Source organism: Tetrao urogallus (assembly GCF_951394365.1).
Source record: "Tetrao urogallus genome assembly, chromosome: 2".
NCBI lineage: Eukaryota > Metazoa > Chordata > Aves > Galliformes > Phasianidae > Tetrao > Tetrao urogallus.
The window spans coordinates 103546685-103566751 of record NC_136814.1 but is presented as its reverse complement, the minus strand read 5'-3'; the positions used below and the strand labels follow the sequence as shown (position 1 = coordinate 103566751).

At 43.0% G+C, this 20067-nt stretch overlaps 1 protein-coding gene across 1 annotated transcript in view; it reads left to right on the top strand.

The window, feature by feature from the left end:
• Positions 1-462: 462 nt before the first annotated feature.
• DTNB (dystrobrevin beta) overlaps positions 463-20067 on the top strand; it is a gene marked incomplete at both ends in the record, with an annotated part of 126144 nt that continues 106539 nt past the window's right edge. Inside the window, 5 exons of the mRNA XM_079532659.1 lie at positions 463-529; positions 4688-4768; positions 6506-6719; positions 10451-10536; positions 19310-19464. Coding sequence (XP_079388785.1) covers positions 463-529; positions 4688-4768; positions 6506-6719; positions 10451-10536; positions 19310-19464 — 603 coding nt within the window. The remainder of the gene's footprint in view (positions 530-4687; positions 4769-6505; positions 6720-10450; positions 10537-19309; positions 19465-20067) is intronic.

Sequence of the window (20067 nt, the reverse complement as noted above, 5' to 3'; positions counted from 1 at the left end):
TATTTCTATGCCACTTCTTTCATTGTTTCCCTATGACAAAAAGGGCAGTTTGTTTCAAAGTTGGGTGATAGTCTTACAACTTTTGTTTCAAGACAACTCCTTGCTACACCCCAACATCGTGCTTGTAAGGATCTCTGAGTTTTACAAACATAAGGTTAGAAACTGAAATGTCAGAATTACTGTTTCCTATAGTATGCACAGCTTGAAGAGGCATTGCACTGTCTCTGCTATGGAATGCTGTAGATATGAGGAAATGCCTGTTTTTCTCTACTCTTAATCACAAAATATCCCAAATTGGAAGGGACCCATAAGGTTCATTGAGTCCAACTCTTGGCTCTTCTTTTCATTTTCCAAATCTAACCAAACTATTTTGGTTGATGAATATAATGATATTGTTCACGTTAAGTTGCTCTTGTAACAGGAATTCTGGTGCAAACACTCATTGCCATTTTTGTCTTCAGAATGATTGAGGAGAGTGGGAAGAGGAGGAGGACAATGGCAGAGAAGAGACAGCTGTTCATGGAAATGAGTAAGTAGGAGATTGGAAGGTAACATCATTTATTCTTTACAAAGAGCTTTGTTTTTAGGATTTCACCCAATCATTTACATCTGGTTTCCTCAAGACCATTGCCTGAGCTGGTGAAAAGCATCCTGGGTGCTGGTCAGGAGGAGAGTGCAGGAGATGGGTAACAGTGCCTGAGGAGCCGTGCAGTGCTACACTTCTACACTTTGCCAAGCTCCTTTTAAAAGGAGCATTCATGTTTCCCATATATTGGGACTTCTGAAGTTTGTAGACAGCTTGTAAAATAAAGAAAGTCAGAAAGGGCGTATTTCACCTTAAGGTGCATCGTGATGCCCAAAGAGAGCCTGTAATTGTTAGTATAAATCAAGTGCCTGTCTGGAGGTAATCTCATTTAAAGAATGACACATGGCCTTTTAAAAAGATGTGAGCAGTTAGAAATAAAAGATTGTGTGTGTGTTTGTGTGTGTTTGCATGTCTTCGTGTTACTTTACTTTCCTACTAAAACACAGGACTGAATGAAACTCCTTGCGTTACGCCGGCACATCCTATAATCCAGAATTTAGGTTGGGGAATGCCTTTCTTAAACAGATAATATACCAGTGCTAATGTTTTGCTGGAGGATTTCCAGAGCGTCATTCTGAGTGTGGTTATAAGCATCTTGTCATTTCAAGAATGGTTTCGTTCCTGGCCAATTTATAACTGCTCCCTTTCATGTGAGAGCTGTCTGAGTTGTATTCCTCCCTGCCCTCCAGCTTGGTTTATGTCTGAGGTTGCAGTGAGATCCCTTTCTGTGTGCTCAGCACGTGGCACAAACCAACACCTGCACTCTCCAGCCTACATACCTCATCTCTTTCTGTGCCTCTGCTCTGCTTAAGCAAAGGTGGTTGCACTGGCGCATGAAATCCCAAATTGAATCTCATTGGGATCTTGTGAAATGACAGTAGTGCTTCTCCATTAGAAGAGCTTTGTCTGATACATCAGAGTACTACACGTGTCTTGTATCTCCAGTAATCACCTGGTGATCATTTGGTACAGCTAAGTTTCTACAGGTAACTGGCATCTCATCAGTAACTGTGTGCAGCCATACAGTTTCTCTTCAATATTAATTTGATGAAGATTCTCAGAGTCTCTTAATTCCTGCTTGGTGCTCTAATTACCTTGCATATTGGTGATACCTTTAAAGCTACTTTAGCAAAAGATTTCTTCTGAAGCACACATGTTTGATTATAGTGTTGTCTTCAAAGAGGTCTACTGGCAGTGTTTGAATCTGCCACCCAAGGCAAAGGGAGCAGGAATCTACTTGCTTGTTTTTAGTTTTGGCTAAATTGCTAAAAAATACTTGCAATTCCTCTAATTATCTAACAGAATAGATAATTCTTCCATCATCTGTTTATAGAAGGTGTTCTGTTGGGTTTTGCAGCTGTGGTTCATGGTGGTTTTTTTTCAGTGGAAGTACTGGTGTGTGGATTCCTTGAGCTGCTTTTCTCTCGAAGGCACTCTAACATGTTGGTTGGCAGATTGAAGGTGTTCATCTGTCTCGAGAAAGACAGCATGTTTCCTTGTGAAGATGAATGCAGAGGTGTTCTTTCTAGGAGATCTTCATTCACGGATGTTCACTGGCATTTAGAAGATTCCTCTTAGGAGGCAGAAGTAGATTTTATGACTTTCATCCACACTGAACACACCACCTGAGCGTGTGTTTGTAGATTTTGTGTTATTTGTGGAGCTAGCAAGAAACCTATGTAAGCTGTTCTAATTTCCTGACCTGCAGAATATATAAAGTCATGGAATCATTCAGGTTGTAGAAGACCTCTAAGATCACCCAGTCCAACCCCAGCCCACCCCACCATGCCCACTGCCCACATCCCTCACTGCCGCATCCCCATGTTCCTTGAACGCCTCCAGGGACGCTGACCCCACCACCTCCCTGAGCAATTGTTTGAGTTGGAAGGGACCTTTAAAGGCCATTTGTTCCAACTCCCCTGCAGTGAACAGGGACACTTATGGCTTGATTGGGTGCTAAGAACCCTGTTATAGGATGGCCTGGGTTGCAAAGGCCCACAGTGCTCATCCAGTTCCAACCCCCTGCTGTGTGCAGGGTCACCAACCAGCAGCCCAGGCTGCCCAGAGCCACATCCAGCCTGGCCTTGAATGCCTGCAGGGCTGGGGCATCCACAGCCTCCTTGGGCAACCTGTTGCAGTGCTTCACCATGCTTAACATAAGAAAAGCTTTTTCCCTGTATCGATGCAAAATATCTCCTCTTTTAACTGGGAACCATTTCTCATTGTCTATCACAACTGGACCCTGCTAAAGAGGTCTAAAAATGAAGTGCAGTGGCTTGTCCTTGGCTAGCCATACAAAAGGTTCTGATTGACAAAGTTTGAGAAGACTTATCATCTGTTCGAATTGTTTTTCATGTGTTGGAAGGTAGACCTAAGCACTCTAATGGAGAATTTTGAAAGAATATTGCATAAAAAGCACAGAATGAGTTATTTTAGTCTAGCCTTGGATCTGAATACTTCAGCTTACATTATTTGTCCAGCTCATCAATCATTGAAGGGCTTGGATTGGAAGGGACTTTGAGGATCACCTAGTTCCAACCTCCTGCCACAGGTAGGGTTGCCAACTGTTAAATCAGATACTTAATCTGAGATAAGTTTTCTAAAGATGGTACTGAGAAATAACATAGGAATGCTTGCTGTGCCACGCTGCCCAGCAGAATGCTCCCCAGGTTGGCTCATCTGGTGCCACTCCTGGGTGAGCTTTGGGGAGCTTCTCATTGGAGCAGGGGTCAGTGCTCTCACTGCTCTTAGGAAATGCTTTTCACCTCATGTTCTCTGGTTTCAAGACAGCCTACAGGTCTGTATCAGTCTTAGCAAGTGACGGCGTTATATTTGCAAATCTCTTACAAAAGACAAAAAGACCAAACCGATCTGCCCGTCTCCTGTACTGATCAAATAAGGTGGCTTTTGAAATTTGCAGTTGGTGAGCGTGGACTCAAAGGTTTGCAGATTGGTTTCTGAATTCAGAATGCTGCAGGAGGAAAAAAAGTTATCACCTTTGAGCATGACCCCGATACAGCAGCCATGTACCTTCTTCAGGAGGATGTGGGTTTGTTGCTTTTGGGGTTGTTTTTTGGTGTGTGTGCTTTTTTAGAGGTCTGCATTCTTTGAGTCAGTTTTCCCTGTTCCTCAGTCCAGTCTTCATGGAGGCAGTGACATTGCCTGTCTGAAAGATTGCACAGATGTTACTTTTGTGCACTCCTGTGAGAACATGGGAGGTGCAGGATCCATGTGCACCCACTGCTGTGCAGCCAGATTGTTCACACTCCTCCTTAGAACTCCACTCATTACAGGGCGTACACTGATTACAGCCACAAGTGCTGTTGAAATGTGAGCCAGTTAAGACATTTCTGTTTATGATTAATGAAATTTGCAAGGCCTGGACCAGTTGTTGGCTTCTTCCAGATCTGAAATGACCGATACCAGACTTAAGAGCAGTGTCATTTACCATCCCCACATCATTTATCATCTCATCCGATCAGCCCAGGAGATGCTCAGATCTGTTTGGCCTTTGGATTAATACAAGTTTCAGGGATTGCCCAGGTTTGTAATGTTCAAAGTAATTGCAGTGCTGGCAGAAGCTGGTGGATGTGGTGCAGACGGGTGACAGATAACAGCGTTTACATGATGTGGGATTGGCTGAAGGTACAATAAAAGTTTTAAACATCTTGAAGTGGGAGATGTTGGTGAGGTTGGAGTTCTCTCCTCTGTACTTTTTCTTCTGCTTTTTACCTGGTGTAGATCTGCTTGGGAGAAGGAAAGCGTGCTCCTAGGGGGGGAACGGTGGGGGTGGCAATGCAGACTGTGGTAGGAGCATCACCCTCCTTTTTTTCTGTCTTTTGTGCACCCACCACTCAACAGCAGCGAGCTCCTCTTTGTGCACACTTGCAACTCAATCCAATTCTTGGGATTTCAGAGTTCTCATGTCAGTCTGACGCTTCCATCAGCTTGTAATACACTGCTCCCATTTCCTCATCTTGGTCATTGTCCCGTAACAGGGATGATGCGTGTGAAGAAACAGTCAGCATCACTTGTAAAGTAAACAAATAAGCTGAGTGTCGTAGGGGCAAGAAAAAACACAGACTTCTTTTTTATTCACAGGAGCCCAGAACTTTGATGTCATCAGACTTTCAACGTATCGAACAGCCTGCAAGCTGCGCTTTGTGCAGAAGCGATGTAACCGTAAGTTGTAATCACTCTTTGTCAATTTCTCATGCAAATATTCTACCCATGTGAATTTGAAATATAGCAGGAATAATCAACAATAATAAACAATACTTAAAATTAAGGATCATTAAAGAGGCAGTGATTTTTGACCGGTATTTATAGTGTCTTCAGTTTTAGTTTCTAATGCTTAAAGGAAAACCTGAAGTACCTGGGCCGGACTGACATACTTCAGTGCAGCCAGCCCCGGACTGTTTTGTCTCCTTTCCACCATGGTGGAACAGAAGCCAGCAGACAGCTGGATGCAGCTGTGAGCTTGGTGATGATCACCAGCACAGAGGTGTCTGCATTTCACAGAATTGCAGGGGTTGGAAGGGACCTCCAGAGATCATCGAGTCCAACCCCCTGCCAAAGCAGGTTCCCTACGCCAGGTCACACAGGTAGGCATCCAGGCAGGTCTTGAACATCTCCAGAGAAGGAGACTCCACCACCTCCCTGGGCAGCCTGTTCCAGTGGAACACCATCATGGCATATATATAGCAACCACAGAGAGCACTTGAAGTTTATGCCACGCTACTCACTGTATGTTTTCTTATTCTCTTCCATTGCCTTCCATGTTAAATAGTTCACCAAAGTAAGGATGAACCCAAGGGTTCTGTTTCCTTTATTAAACTGGACCAAACAAAATGCTTGGTAGACTATTGGAGCAGCTGCCTCCTACCAGTGATGAAACTGGTGTGGGAGAGAACAGGAGAGCAGCTGAGGAGTCCTGCAGATGTTTGCAGATGCAAACTGCAGCTCCACACATTCTTCGTGCCTTAGGAAAAGTGGTATGCTTTTCCTAAACGAGAAACGCTAACCATGCTTTTGAATTAAAAAGGTCTCTTAATCAGTAGCAAGGTATCAAGATCTGCTAATTATAGTGCCATACACACTTGGGGCCTAACTCACTGGTGCCATACATATGCCTTGAGTAACCTTTCGTTTCCATATATGCATAAACCAGAGTGCTCTTGTGATCTTTGTCTGCACCAGGTGGTGATCCAGGGTGTGTGTTTGGTGTGAATTGGTGGTTTGGACCAATGGATTCCTGCTGGTCCTCAGATGTCTTACCCACTGCCCTGCATGCTTTTCAAACACTGAAACACTGTCAAACATTGTTTAATGCGGTTCTATAGATCACTTAGTGTGGTTATGGCACACTTTCACTGTGTTGTTAACAGTTAGATACCTGAACAGCTACAGTGGGATAATTTAGGGACAGCTTTGGAGTTCAAGACGTATGTTTATGAAGTATTTTTCTCTTGGCACCAGCTGGAAGCAGTCACAGTTTAGCTGGAACATCAAGTTCCTTTTCTAGCACTGAGCTTTTAGTTAGTACAGGGATGTTCAACATTACAAACTGGTTACTGTAGTGGATGTTGAATGTGGCTGATGTCTTTCTCAGAAGAAAATACATAATTTGGCTACAGCACTAGGTGATGGTGGAGGAGCACGTTTCTCCTTTATGTGGCTTTGCTCTCCTTTGAGGGGCAGAATAAAAGGCCCACGGGGACTCAGGGCACTGCTGTTACTTTCAAGTATCTGGTGTGAGCTGAGTATGAGTATCAAGGCTCCGTTTCTCACTTTGAAGATGAGTAAGTAGTGGTTGACTCCAAGATAAAAACTAATGTCATATTCAGATGTAATGCCTTAGAAGTAAGATTGTGTGCATTACAGAATAGAAGTTAATTTTTTTTTCCCCTTTATTTTTAGTTCATCTTGTTGATATCTGGAATATGATTGAAGCCTTCCGAGATAATGGCCTTAACACTTTGGATCATAACACAGAGATCAACGTGTCTCGACTAGAAACAATCATTTCATCCATCTACTACCAGCTCAACAAACGCCTTCCTTCTACTCACCAAATCAGCGTAGAGCAATCCATCAGCCTTCTCCTCAACTTCATGATAGCAGCGTATGACAGGCTAGTAACTCTTCTAGCTGTACTCCTAAACTACTTTTCTCTTTCAGTTAGGTGAATGCTGCCAGCAACTGCATGAGTCTCTGGCAAAGTGTCTGCATGCTATTTCTCATTTTGTGGAATTGTGTGTTGCACAAACACTTCATATCATGGTAGCGCCTGCAGAGATTTACAGATCTACACTGCCACAGCAGCAAAGCTTTTTGTTAAAAATTGCTTTCTTGAGAAAGGTGAGCGAGTGCCTTCTGGAAATTGCAGCCTGCTGTGAGCTGCGTGTCTGAACTGAAGTGTTCTGCAGGCTGTGGTAGGACATAATGTTAAACTCGTGATGCTGTAGCAATGTTTTAAAAAGTGAAAGGTTTTTTTGTTGACTCTTGATCAACGAGACCGTTTTACAAGGCTGCCTTGTTTCAACGTTCAGCTCGGATCGTATTATAACACACTGTGACCACATAAAGTCTAATTCTTATTTGTTGACTGGGAGAAGTTTGTTTTCCTGTTCAGAATACTGCCAGGCACTCCCTTGTGTCCAGCTTTAGTAAGTTTCCCTCACAGCCTCTTTCATCAGGGGTTAATCTGCTGATCTCAAGTAGGGTTACCTCTGGGTTCTCTGAGTAGTAAATGGAAATCTTTCTCTGTTGTTAATGAGTTCTTTTTTCTTATCTTTCTCACAGTCAGTTGTTATCTGTTTTGTTTCTTCTGCTTTTGCCTTCTCTCTGAGCAGCAGAAAACTGCTTGTGGCCAGGATGTTGACACAGAAATGAAGGAGTTTTACCTACAGCAGCCGGGACCACTATGCCAAATAGTTGTTGTGCTTGTAATGTCCAAGTTTTAATCATTCTTAATTCCTCTTCTTAAGGTCACCAAAGAGCAGCTAGAATTATCCTCCCCAAAGGTCCAGAACAATCCCAGTCTCACTCAGGACAGTTAAAAACAGTGCAGAGCTCATAGTAGCAATACTGCTATGACATCAGAATCAAACCTTTATATTTTTCTGTTTAGTGTGATATGATATTGATTGTGAGAGTTGTTGTAAAGGGTAACCGATGAGTTTCCTTATTCTGAGTCAGGTCACACTAGAAAATGTAGAATTTAAAATAGAAGTGGTTGTGTTTTGAGGGACTGGCTCAAAAGGTTGAGGCTTTAGTTAGAGATGTTTGTCTCCCTCTGCCCCAAACCTGCAAATTCCACCTCTTGTCTGCAGCACAAGCAGCCTGCTTGCTCCCAGCACAACACAGCAGTTTGTGTTGAGCTTCCTCTATCTGTCACATGGTGTTGAGAGAGAAGCTGTGATGCTGCACTGTGTTGTGCCATGGGAAAGCCAAGAATGAGAGGAGACCTAGGCTCACAGTCAGCTCATCCCTGAGACTTGCAGAATAGCACTGGTTGTGGTGCACAACTGGTGGTTCATACAGTGTACAGTAGTGAGTTGGGAGGAGGAGTAGCTGTGTTATGATATTCTTTGCTGCTCTCTCCCATGAAGCTCTGCCTGTGGGTGTTTGGCAGTGGTGGTGGCTCATTCCAGAGCCTGTTTTTCTTGGTAGCCTTCTCCAGCTTTCTGAAATCCTTGACCCACAATTGGTACCACACAGCGATGGTCCATTCTTTCTGATTTCACCTTTTCTAGAAATGCATTTGATTTAGCAACAGGTTTAGTTGCTTCAACTTCCTTTTTTGTTTTCATATTGTAATAGCAGCACGCAGTAAGGAGGAGGGAGAGGATGACCAACAGTCATGTGAGGAGATGAGCTGGCAAGCAGCGTGATCAGGATGGACCCTATAGTTGGCAAAGCTGGAAGGAGCTCTCGGAGTATTGGGAAGTGCCCACAGAGCAGCACTATGAGGAAAGCTGTGATGGCTTTTTTGGGAAATTGATATGACCTGGTCTGGTATTAAACGTGGAGGCCGGCAGCCCTGTCTGTGGCAGGGCGGTTGGAGCTTGATGATCATTGAGGTCTCTTCCAACCCAAGCCATTCTATGGTTCTATAACTGAGTGTCTTTGTGAACTAACTGCCTTATATTGCATACAGAATGGGGAATAAAAAGGAGGAGTTGCAGGTCTGAAATCATATAATAGCCCATGTTTGAATGGACCCCCAACGATCATCGAGTCCAACTCTTGGCTCTGCACAGGACCACCTAAACCCTATGGCTGAGAGCAGTGTCCAAGCACTCCTTGAGCACTCCTGGAGTAGTACTGCCTTTGCCCTGCTGGTCACACTCTGTGCAATGCACCCCAGAGTCCCATTGGTCTTCTTGGCCATTAGGGCATGCATCTGGCTCCTAGTCAACTTTTGGTCAACTGTTGGCCTACTGTTGGTCAACCAGGACACCGCTGGCCTTTGTGGCCACAAGGGCGCGCTGCTGGCTCATGATCACCTTATTGGCCATCAGCACATCCAGGTCCTTCTCTGTCCACAGGCTCCATCTGTTTTAAACAAGTCCCACAGACTTATTCCTATCCTTCAAACTCATGAGTGTCACAGAAGTTTCAAAATTGTACCGAAAGTTCTGTCCTTTTTCCTTTTGGTAGGGAATTCAGCAGATGGACTCACATGGGACCAAAAATCAGTGTAGATGTTGGCAATTTGTTTAACTACACCTCTGTACCAGATTGCAGGGGGAGGATTTTTTAATTTTATTTTCTTGATTAATAAACAGAATGTCAGCAGAAGCAGACCTATATCTGAAGGCACCGTGAGATATCTTTCAAGGATAAGATTGTACCGTGTGAGGAGACATGGATGGTTCCAGTCACTTGTTCTTTCTTTCAGTTAATTAAAAAATAATTCAGAGCTGAGAGAAGAGTGGCTGTAACAGAGCAAATGGAAAGAGAGGTTGAGACTCTGCTTTAAAGAAGCCTGAAATGGTTATTGAGATTTGCTGAGACAAGCAGAGACCAAGGTTTGAAGAGAATGGATCTTTTCAGACTTCAGATTTCAGATGCTGTAAAGTCTTGTTGGGTTTTGGGTGTTGTTATTTCTGTGGTTTGGTGGTTTGGCATAGCAGGAGTGCCAACTTTTTCCTTTGAGGAAACTAAAAGACAGAAATGAAGTAGGATAACTGCTATCTTTACTGTTTTGTTAACTTTATAGCCTTTATACAGCTTAAAATAAAAATTTTGTCACTATTTTGGTGCTGTGAGGCAGAATTACTTTCAGTGGTTTTACTCCTTCCTAGCATTTTCCAAGTACTGGTCCTCCAGTATGGCACAGTGAAGGTTCTCTGTCTTCTATCTTTATTGCTATGGAAGCTCATCCAGAAATTGGGAATCAGAGAGGCAGAGTGTGTGCCTTTCACCAGGCTGGTGCAACTGGAATCTGTTGCCAGTATTTACTGCAGTGTGTTTCACTCAGCCTGTCTTGGCCTGGTGACTTGCTTCCACCTAATTTCATCCTCTTCTGGTAACAGGGGTAACACACCTTGCTGTTTCTGCATACCATCGTGTGCTCAGTGTGCTTTCTCGTGCTTTCCACATGGGCAGGTTCATTTTGTCTTGCTGATGTTAGACAACAATTCCCCATACATGCCATCAGTTTCAACTGTAATAAAAGACTGCTCATGTTATTCCTGTTCTGTGTGGTATATTCAGGATATTAGCACTGGTATAATGTTACAGTAAGTAGCTGTGCTCGATCTTAGTTGTTAACAGTTATGTATTCCCTACCTACAACCTCAGTGTGTGTTCCTTCTCACTCTACAGCAATTACTCACCATGTACTTTTTTCCACAGCGAGGGCCATGGGAAGCTGACGGTGTTTTCAGTGAAAGCAATGTTAGCAACAATGTGTGGTGGCAAAATACTGGACAAACTAAGATGTAAGTATTTCCAATCAAAATCACAACAATTTTTGTCCTTTTTTTTGTGTGTGTGGTGAATGGGCAGCGTTGTCACATTCATGGTTTTTTTGTAACACATGCCATCTGCTGGTCACACAACAAACGTACCGACTGTGTTATGAACAGCTTTTCTGAGTCCATGTGTTTATTTTAAAATCTCTGGCACTTACATGTAATTCTTCCATCCTTCTCAGTGGCAAGCCATAGTGTGGTTTATGGGATTTTCTTTCCTTTTCTGTCCTGAAAAGATTGGAAGCAGGTCTTAACTGCTAGTGCCAGATTTTGCTGTTCTGATGTCATTGGTTTTCATTTCCCCCCTAAATTCCCTTTATGAAAGTTATTTTGTGATAATTAATTCCTTCTGACCTCTGTGATTATTATTCACCCTAAATAATTCTTTTCACTTTTCCACAGCATTAAACTTCTAAAACGTATTTTCTTTCAAAATGATACAAAATACCAGTGTGATCTATTAAACTACACAAACTTGGATCCCATTACCTCAGGGTTTTAAGAGGTTACAATAGATAAACAGTTTGGTATAAACCTGGTACAGAAAAGGGGATCTATTTTTATGCATAAGTAGGACCACACCGAAACATGTCAAGCAAATGGTAAAAAGTGACCTTTTAAAAGGGCAATTAACCATGGAATTAGATGGTAAAGGAGTTGATGCTTTCAAACAAAGCCCAGACACCATCCTGGAGGTTATGCTAGGCTACCAAGTGCTGAGTCAGAAGTGGCTGATTAAGATGTCTTCACCTGAAAGGCACCTTATTTAATCGTCCTGCTTCACAAATGTGTCTTAAAACTTGATAGTTGTGCATTTCATGTTCTCTTCTCCACCCCAGCTTTTTTCCTAGCATACGAAACTTTCTTTTTCTTTTTGCTAATCCTGTTGAGTCCTATTTCTTTTAATATGGTAATTTTCTTTATGAAGATTCTTAACTGAGGTTCAGCTGAGGTTGTAGGAAAGGTTTTTGACTACTCTCACTGAATGCTGCTTTTTTATATTCTGGTTGTCGTGTCTTCTTTCTTGCACTTTATCAGCTGCCTTCCAATTTATGTTGTACTGCTGGGATCTGACCGCCAGTATCTGCACTCCCTGTTTTCTCTATGCACTATCTGCACAGAATCACAGAATGGTCTGGGTTGAAAAGGCCCACAGTGCTCATCCAGTTCCAACCCCCTGCTGTGTGCAGGGTCACCAACCAGCAGCCCAGGCTGTCCAGAGCCACATCCAGCCTGGCCTTGAATGCCTGCAGGGCTGGGGCATCCACAGCCTCCTTGGGCAACCTGTTCCAGTGGCTTGGGCAAACACGGTTGGATAATTCCATGGTTGGATATGGAGCTTTATTTTCCAGAGAGCATGTGACCTCCGTATTTGACATGTGTTCTGGGAAGCAGCACTTCTGCCTTTTTAAATTTACCTTTAAACTCAGTTTTTTTCCTTATCCTTCTTGGTATATCACTAAAGCTGTTTCCACCATGATTTTGGCTGCTTTTGATGGTGATGACAGTACTAACTGTTGGCCACACCCATTTGAAATCTCTGTAATATGCTATCAGCCAACTGTGAGAAATGAATTTCTTTTATCCAGGAATTCAGAAAGAGGAGCAGAGCAAACCTGCGCGGGAAGGAATAGTTTTCTTTCAACCAGGCTGTTCTCTAATAGGTTGATTGGTGGACTAATGGGTTGATTGGTGGACTAATGGGTTGGTGGTTGGACTAGGTGATCTTAGTAATTTTTTTCTACCTTAGTGATGCTGTGATTTTAAAATCAGGCCGTTGGCTTTTCAGACATGATAATGGGTCAACTTTTTTTGTGGAAGATGAGAGAAACTCGGAAGGGTGTGATGCAGGATAGCATGATCTTGTAAAGTTTCTTATGGAAGGAGAAAGGAAGTATTACTGCTACTGGAAAAAGATGAGTAGAGCTAGAATGCAAATCATAGAGTAGCTGAATTACTGTTGGTTACCTTTGTGAAAAACTTCTGAGGACCAAGGGAGGAGGTAAAAGAAAATGTACTGAAGTTTAGAAAGGGCCATATGGAGAACTCTGTGTCTGTCTCTCTCTCTCTTCTTTCTTGTTGCAAAAGACCTTAAAGATCATCAAGTCCAATTGAACCTAACCATACTACACTAACTAACAACCCTCTGCTAAATCATGTCCCCGAGCACCGCATCCAAAACACATCCAGGGATGTGACTCAGCCACCTCCCTGGGCAGCCTATTGCAGTGCTTAACAGCCCTTTCTGTAAAGAAGTGTTTCCTGATATCCAGCCTAAACCTTCCAGCACAACTTGAGGCCATTTCCCCTCGTCCAGTCATCTGTCACCAGTGAGAAGACCAACCCTGCTTTCACTGTAAGCACCTTTCACCTGTAGGCCTGATGCACTTCGGGGCAAACTGGTAGTAATGAAGAATAGAATTAGTTGATTAATGGGTAGATAATTTCTTGGGCAGGGAGGAGGAATGGCTTTTGGAAGGAATGTCTTACAAAACTGTAGGAGTTCCTTAAAGTAGGGCAAAAAAAGTAGAAAAATGCAAAGGATTTCTGACCAACACAGAATTCTTGAGTTTCTAAGAGGGCTTCAAGTATCTTATCAAACAGATAAAAACATTAGAGTCTGAAAGGGATGAAAGGAAGATCTTTTCTATGTGTAAGACATTAGCTGAAGGGAGCCCAAAAAAGAGCAGTAAAAAGGTGGGTGAATAATGCTGGACTTCAGCTGTTTTTAACGTGTCATAAATGATCTGGAAAAATAGAATGGAAGATGGCAGTCTTTTATAAAGTACATTGGTGTAGTAAAAGCCAAAATAGACTGCGAAGAGTTGTAGCATCATCTGGCAGTGCTGAGTAACTGTGAGTTACTCACACTGAGTGAATGAAGTGGTAGCTGAAATTCAGTGTGAATTTATGTGCAGTGCTGTGTGCCGGAGGAGTGAGGTGTCATCCTAATGTCAGGCACAGAAAGGTGAGCTCAGGAAGTTGTTAGTGCTAAGACAGATCTTGGAGTTTCTCCTGGAGGATTGATGCTCTATCTAGTAGTAGTTAAAGTAGTGAAGTGTTGTGACCAAGAGGGAAGGACACAAAGAACAAAACAGGAAGACTAAGGCATTGCATAAATCCGTGGAATGTTTGTGCTTAGCATGAGCGCTGCTGTGGTACCTTGCACTCACTCTGCCTTTTCAGATCTGCTTTATCTTTCCTGAGAAGAACAGCAGTCACCAAAGTCAGAACAAACTTTCTGTACAAGGAGCAACTAGATGTAGAACAGGAATCTTCAACCTGGATGGAAAGCAAAATGGTGGTGAAGGGACAGCGTTGTGTAAAATCATGAACAGCGTGTTCGTGCTGAATAGAAAACAGCTGCTCCGTTCCCCCTCCGAGACGAGGACTGAAGGCACTAAGTGAGCAGGCTGCCAGCTCAGCTGGACCATGAGGCTTTGTGGAAATCCAGGAAGCTGTAAATATTTCTTTTTCTCATCTCTATGAGAAAATCATCTAATTTGAGTTACAGTCACTTGGTCTCTGTACTTGCAGACACTTGCAGGCTTTCTTTTGACATTCTGAAAATGCAAACAAGTGGAGTTTTTTTTTTCTAGACTGCACAGTGTCTGACAGTACATATGAATGGAGTTGTTCAATGATGCCACTTTGCTTTCAGTGGGAAAGATTATTTCCAGTGGCTGACACTCCTTGTGAAGGAGTTGCTTTGCATGAAGTGCAAGGAAGGAGTTATAAGCTCAGCCTGTTGCTATGGGCTTAGCTTTAGCATCACATTTTTTAAGCTAGAGAAATACCATATAAATATGATGAAGTCTGTGGATTTGAGTGACCTCATTTTGGCATTCAAGCAGATCCATAGTGAAGTAATTAGTGTTTCCTTCCATGTCCTTTCTGCAAGTAAATTGCAATCAGAACCTGACTTCAAACAAATTCCAACCTTGCTCATTTTAAGGGCCTGTATCCCAGTAGGATCAAGATGGACCCATGGAACAGTAGGACCAGAGAGCACCCACACGGACAGCACTGTGACCTGGGTTTGTTCCCCTCTCTGGATGACCATGATGAAGGCCTGTTAGTGGCACAAATACGTGGATATACCTGTGCCATATGGATGCCTGCAGTGAATGCCCATAGTCTATCCTGTGTCTGTTCTCTTACATTCTCTGGTGCACAGTCTGCACCAGCCAGACTTATGGCCTCTCCAATGCCTAGTTCTCAAATGCAAATCACTGCATCTTCCTCAAAAAGCACCTTCCTCTGTGTCCTTCACAGCCTCCTTGTAGGTTTTGGGATACTGTTATTATGTCTTCCCAATATTTCAGTCTTTTTCAAAGTGAACAAGTGCTGTTTCCTCAGCCTGTCCTCACAGGATAAGTGCTCCAACCTGCTGGGCATCCTTGTAGCCCTCCACACTTCAGTATGTCCTTCACCTTCTGTGGTTCTCAGATATTCTGTGATTCTGTTGGTATCAAAGCTGGGCACAATGCCTGGAGGAGGTGTAGCAAGTTTTGAGGGGAGGAAAAGAATCGCTTCCCTCAGTAGAGGGTGAGTTCCTGCTCATGCAGCTCAAGATGCTGTTGACCTTCCTTGCTGCTGTGCCATGCTGCTGGCTCATCTTCAACTTGGGACCCCACATTTCCCAAGGACATTTCCTGCAGATCTGTGCCAGCCAGCCAGTCCCCAGCCTGCATCGCATGCATTTTGGAATGTGCATTTGTCCTTTTTTTGTTTCATACAGTTCCTTTTGACCCATTCCTTCAGCTTGCCTGGGTCTCACTGGATGGCAGCCCTTGCTTTTGGGGCTATCGTAGAATTTCATGGAATCAATAAGGTTGGAAAAGGCCTCTAAAATCACCAAGTCCATCCCTAACCCACCTCCAGCACACTCACTGACCATGTCCCTGAGTGCCACATCTCTGTGATTCTTGAATGCTTCTGGAGATGGTGACTCCACCGCCTGCCTGGGCAGCCTGTTCCAAAGCTTGACCTTTCTTTCAGAGAGTGAATTTTTTCTAATATCCCAGCTGAACTTCCCCTGCTGCAACTTGAGGCCATCACCTCTCATCCCATCACTGTTATCAGGGAGCAGAGGCCAACCCCCACCTCACCACAACCTCCTGTCAGGAGCTACAGAGAGCAGTGAGGTCTCCCCTGAGCCTCCTCTGCTCCAGGCTGACCCATCCCAGCTCCCTCAGCCACTCCTCATGACTCCTGTGCTCCAGACCTTTCACAGCTTCACTTGCCTTTCTGTGCTCCAGTGCCTCACTGTCATTCTCATAGCGAGGAGCCCAAAACTGAGCACAGTACTTGAGGAGTGGTCTCACCAGAGCTGAGTACAGAGGGACAGTCAGCTCCCTGTGCTGCTGACTGCAATATTTCTGACACAGGCCAGGATGCCCTTAGTCTTTATGGCCACTTGGGCACCTGGACCTCTCCAGCTTTGTACCTGCAAACCTGAGGACAGTGTACCCTGCCCTTCACTAGCAGAGATGTTGAGCAGGACAGAGCCCAGCACCAGTCCCCTTCTTGTTTATACCAGTCCCCTTGTTCTTGGCCCCCATGCAGCGTGACCCATTATCTACTGTCCTCTAAGACCAATCATCCAACTTGCTCCTTACCCACCTGTCTTTTCACCCCTTCAGACTGTGACATCCCACTTTGAATGCTAGAAGAGCAAGCTGTGCTGGTCAGATGGAATTTCTCCTTAGCAGATCCCTACCAACTGCTCCAGTCAAATTTGGGTGCTCAGAAATGTACTCCAAAAGAATTTTCTCCATTATTTTCCCAGGATCCAAACTGGGGCTGACTGGCTTGTATTTCCTAGGTTTGCTCTTTTTGCTTGATTATATATTTTAGATTAAGACCAGGGAAAATCCCCTAAGAAGCACAAATTAATTTGTGCCTGTTACGGATTTATTTTCTTGGCTTTTAAACTATTATTCATTAGTTTTTAAGAAATGTTATTCAAATTTGTACAGTTAAATTTGTCAACTTTGAGGGAATCGAGGCACAGGAAAGTCTCCCAATCCACTCCTTAAAAAATGAGGGTGCCAGGGGTTTTGGTCTGTTTGGTTTTTTCCTTTGTTTTTAACTCATGCAGGGAAGTGGTTGGGTCTTCAGCTGAAACTGTAAAGCATCAGGCAGATGCCCAGTAGAAAATGCAGGCTGGTGGATTCTGGCAAAGTTGCAATCAGTTGAAAGAAGGCTCTCCATGGAAATACTGGACAGGTTTATTTGATGATCAGAGGACTGGAGCACCTCTCCTGTGAGGAAAAGTTGAGGGAACTGGGCTTGTTTAGCTTGGAGAAGAGAAGGATCCAGGGAGACCTCATTGTGGCCTTCCAGTACTTAAAGGGAGCATAGAAACAGGAGGGGGAACGGCTGTTTGTGAGGGTGGGCAGTGATAGGACAAGGGGGAATGGTTTTAAACTGAGACAGGGGAGGTTTAGGTTGGATCTTAGGAGGAAGTTTTTCCCCCAGAGGGCGGTGAGGCACTGGAACAGGTTGCCCAAGGAGGCTGTGGATGCCCCATCCCTGCAGGCATTCAAGGCCAGGCTGGATGTGGCTCTGGGCAGCCTGGGCTGCTGGTTGGTGACCTGCACACAGCAGGGGGTTGGAACTGGATGAGCATTGTGGGCCTTTTCAACCCAGGCCATTCTGTGATTCTGTGATATGATAGGAGCTTTGTTCACAGTGCTCATCAAGTTCTACTCCATTTTACATTGGTATCTTTGGAATTGAGCAGTGTTTTGGTGTTCATTTTTTATTTTCTCTAGTAAAAAAAAAAAAAAGAAGGCACAGAAACATGTTTATAGTGTGGTTGCACTGAACTGAATCTTTGGATGAGAATTATAGTATAACACCTTGTCATAGGGAAACTTAATTAGCACATACGTGATGTGACCTTAAGGTGGGATCCTGAGAAATTACACTGTTAGCTCCTGTTTAGCTTGAGGTTTTCTCTTTTCAGGTAACTTAGTACCCTTTGGAAGGGAAGATGACTATTTAATTAAATCCTATGAATCTTTATCTTTTCCAATTTCAACCTCTAATTTCCCCTGTGAAAGTTTCCCCACATAGATGACTTCAACTTCATTTTGACTACAAAACCACTTGGGTTTCTTTTAATTTATTCTTGATATAGCTTGTTCATTTTTATCTCATTTTTCATTTCTTTCATAGCTTTAATTACCTTCTCCTTAAAATCGTTTAAATCCTGCATGCTGATGAAATTAGATTAATAGATTGTATTTACCCAAATGATTCTTGTACTTTTTTAAATACAAGTACTGTCATGATGCAATCATGTTCTACCAGTCCCTCCTTAATAGACTGATTATTGGACCAAGTTCATGTGCTGGTTCTGGGGCGAATCTGATATTCAGCATTTTAGGATTGTGAAGGTTTTGCTCTCTAATTAGTTCCAGTTATTTCCATCACTTCTCTTCCATGTTAAATTTTCCAGTGAAATTTGATTTTTCTGCTTGGATTAGTTCTTTAAAATATAGCATTCTTTCATCACTTAGCTTCTCCCTTTCTTGTTTCTTTTTTTTCTTTTCTTCTTTTTCCAGTCCTTATTTCTTATATGCCTTGTAAGACTGTTTAGCAAGGACTTCAGACCTTCCCATCAAGCCTGTACATTTTGCCTGATACAAACCGCAGGCAGTTGTATCACAGAGTCATTCAGGTTGGAAAAGACCTCCAAGATCCCCAAGCCCAACCCCAACCCATCCCACATGCCTGCTGACCACCTCCCTCAGTGCCACATCTCCAAATTCCTTGAACATCTCCAGGGATGGTGATTCCATCACTTCCCAGGGCAGCCTATCCCAATACTTGGCCACTCTTCAGAGAGAAGACTTTTCCTAGTATCCAGCCCTCAGCTCAAGCACTGTAGACTTCTTCATGAGCTCATTCATTCATTTCAGTTCACTGGAAATACACCTTTCTGAAATAGTGTTTTTTACAGACATGGCTTTGATCACTTAAACTAAGCTTACTTTCTGTCAGCGCATCCTTTTTGATGTTTAGTTACTTATGGTGTCTTAGATAGCCTCATAGATGATTTCAGAGGCTGCTTAGTGAAGCATTCTGGTATCTGTCTTGTCTTCAAACATTTTAGGTCTTACTAATATTAGAGAAGTCTTTCTTTGTAGTGTAACCTGACTGCAGTCATAGCAGAGACCAAGCTTTACTGTTCAAGAATGTGTATTTTCCAGAGAGATTTTTGCCCCCCGGACAGTTCTGCTCTATCTGGGTGCAGCAGCCCTAGCATCTCCCATGACATCATTTTCTTCCAACCCTCTCTGTCCATCTTTTCCTATATTTTTACTTTTGCTGAGACACAGAGCTCTGGGTTAGCAGCGTGGGATGGGTGGGCAGAGGGGCTGGAGAGGCTAAGAAATCATAGAATTAAGGTTGGAACAGACAGCTATGATCACCACATCCAGCCACCAACCCATCCCATCCTGCCCCCTACCCATGTCCCTCAGTGCCTCGATGTCTTTCTTCTCAGTGCTTTTTGATATGGGATGGAGGGGATAGAGGGGTTTATGTCACAGCACATTGAAACGTGGTCATTCATAAATTCTATCTTGATATCAACTAAAAAGAAATTGTGTTTAGAATTAAACAACAGGAGTAATGCTTTGGAGTTTAAATGAACTGAAATTATTAGGCTTTTCTTTTCTGTAGCAAGCGTGTATTTACCCAAATGTTTTATTGTATTTTCTTACAGATATTTTCTCTCAAATATCAGATTCAAACGGACTGATGATATTTTCCAAGTTTGATCAGTTTTTGAAAGAAGTCCTAAAACTTCCAACTGCTGTGTTTGAGGGACCTTCTTTTGGATACACAGAGCATTCTGTACGGACGTGCTTCCCACAGCAAGTAAGAGTTTAATTCAAAACTCTTTCATTTCTTGTTACTGCAGTCCTGTAGTCCTGGCTTCTTTGGGTATAGCTTGTGGTTTGCAGGAAGGGGGATTTGGTGACATACAGTGTGTTATCTAAGCAGATTTAAGCCTGAATAATTTATAATAGTCCACCTAGGTCTTAAGGAATTAAAGGATTTTGCACACTTTTAGTTTGTTCTCCTCCAAGGAGTACCTTTGAACACATGGGAAGAACATCAAGGGTAACCTGTTATTGTCTGAAACAGGAAGTGCAGCATTTCTACCTTGGAGTTTTTTTAGGCTTACCAGTAGTAAGAGTATTATTTTGAACAAATCAATTGTTAGTTGGCTTAGTCTGCACACAATAAATGCATTTTGTGTAGTTTTTGGAATAGATATTGCAGAAGCTTCTACAGTATCAATGTTTCTTTTATGATTTGATTGTTCTGAGAAATTGCTTTTAATTTGAGATGTACAATAGCATAATTAAGCCTTAATTCTACTATAAGCATAAGCCTAGATAAAGCTAGACCTAAACTTAAATGTTTCGTCTCTGATTGTGACTATATTTTAAATATTTCTCAAAGTGTTTAGATTTA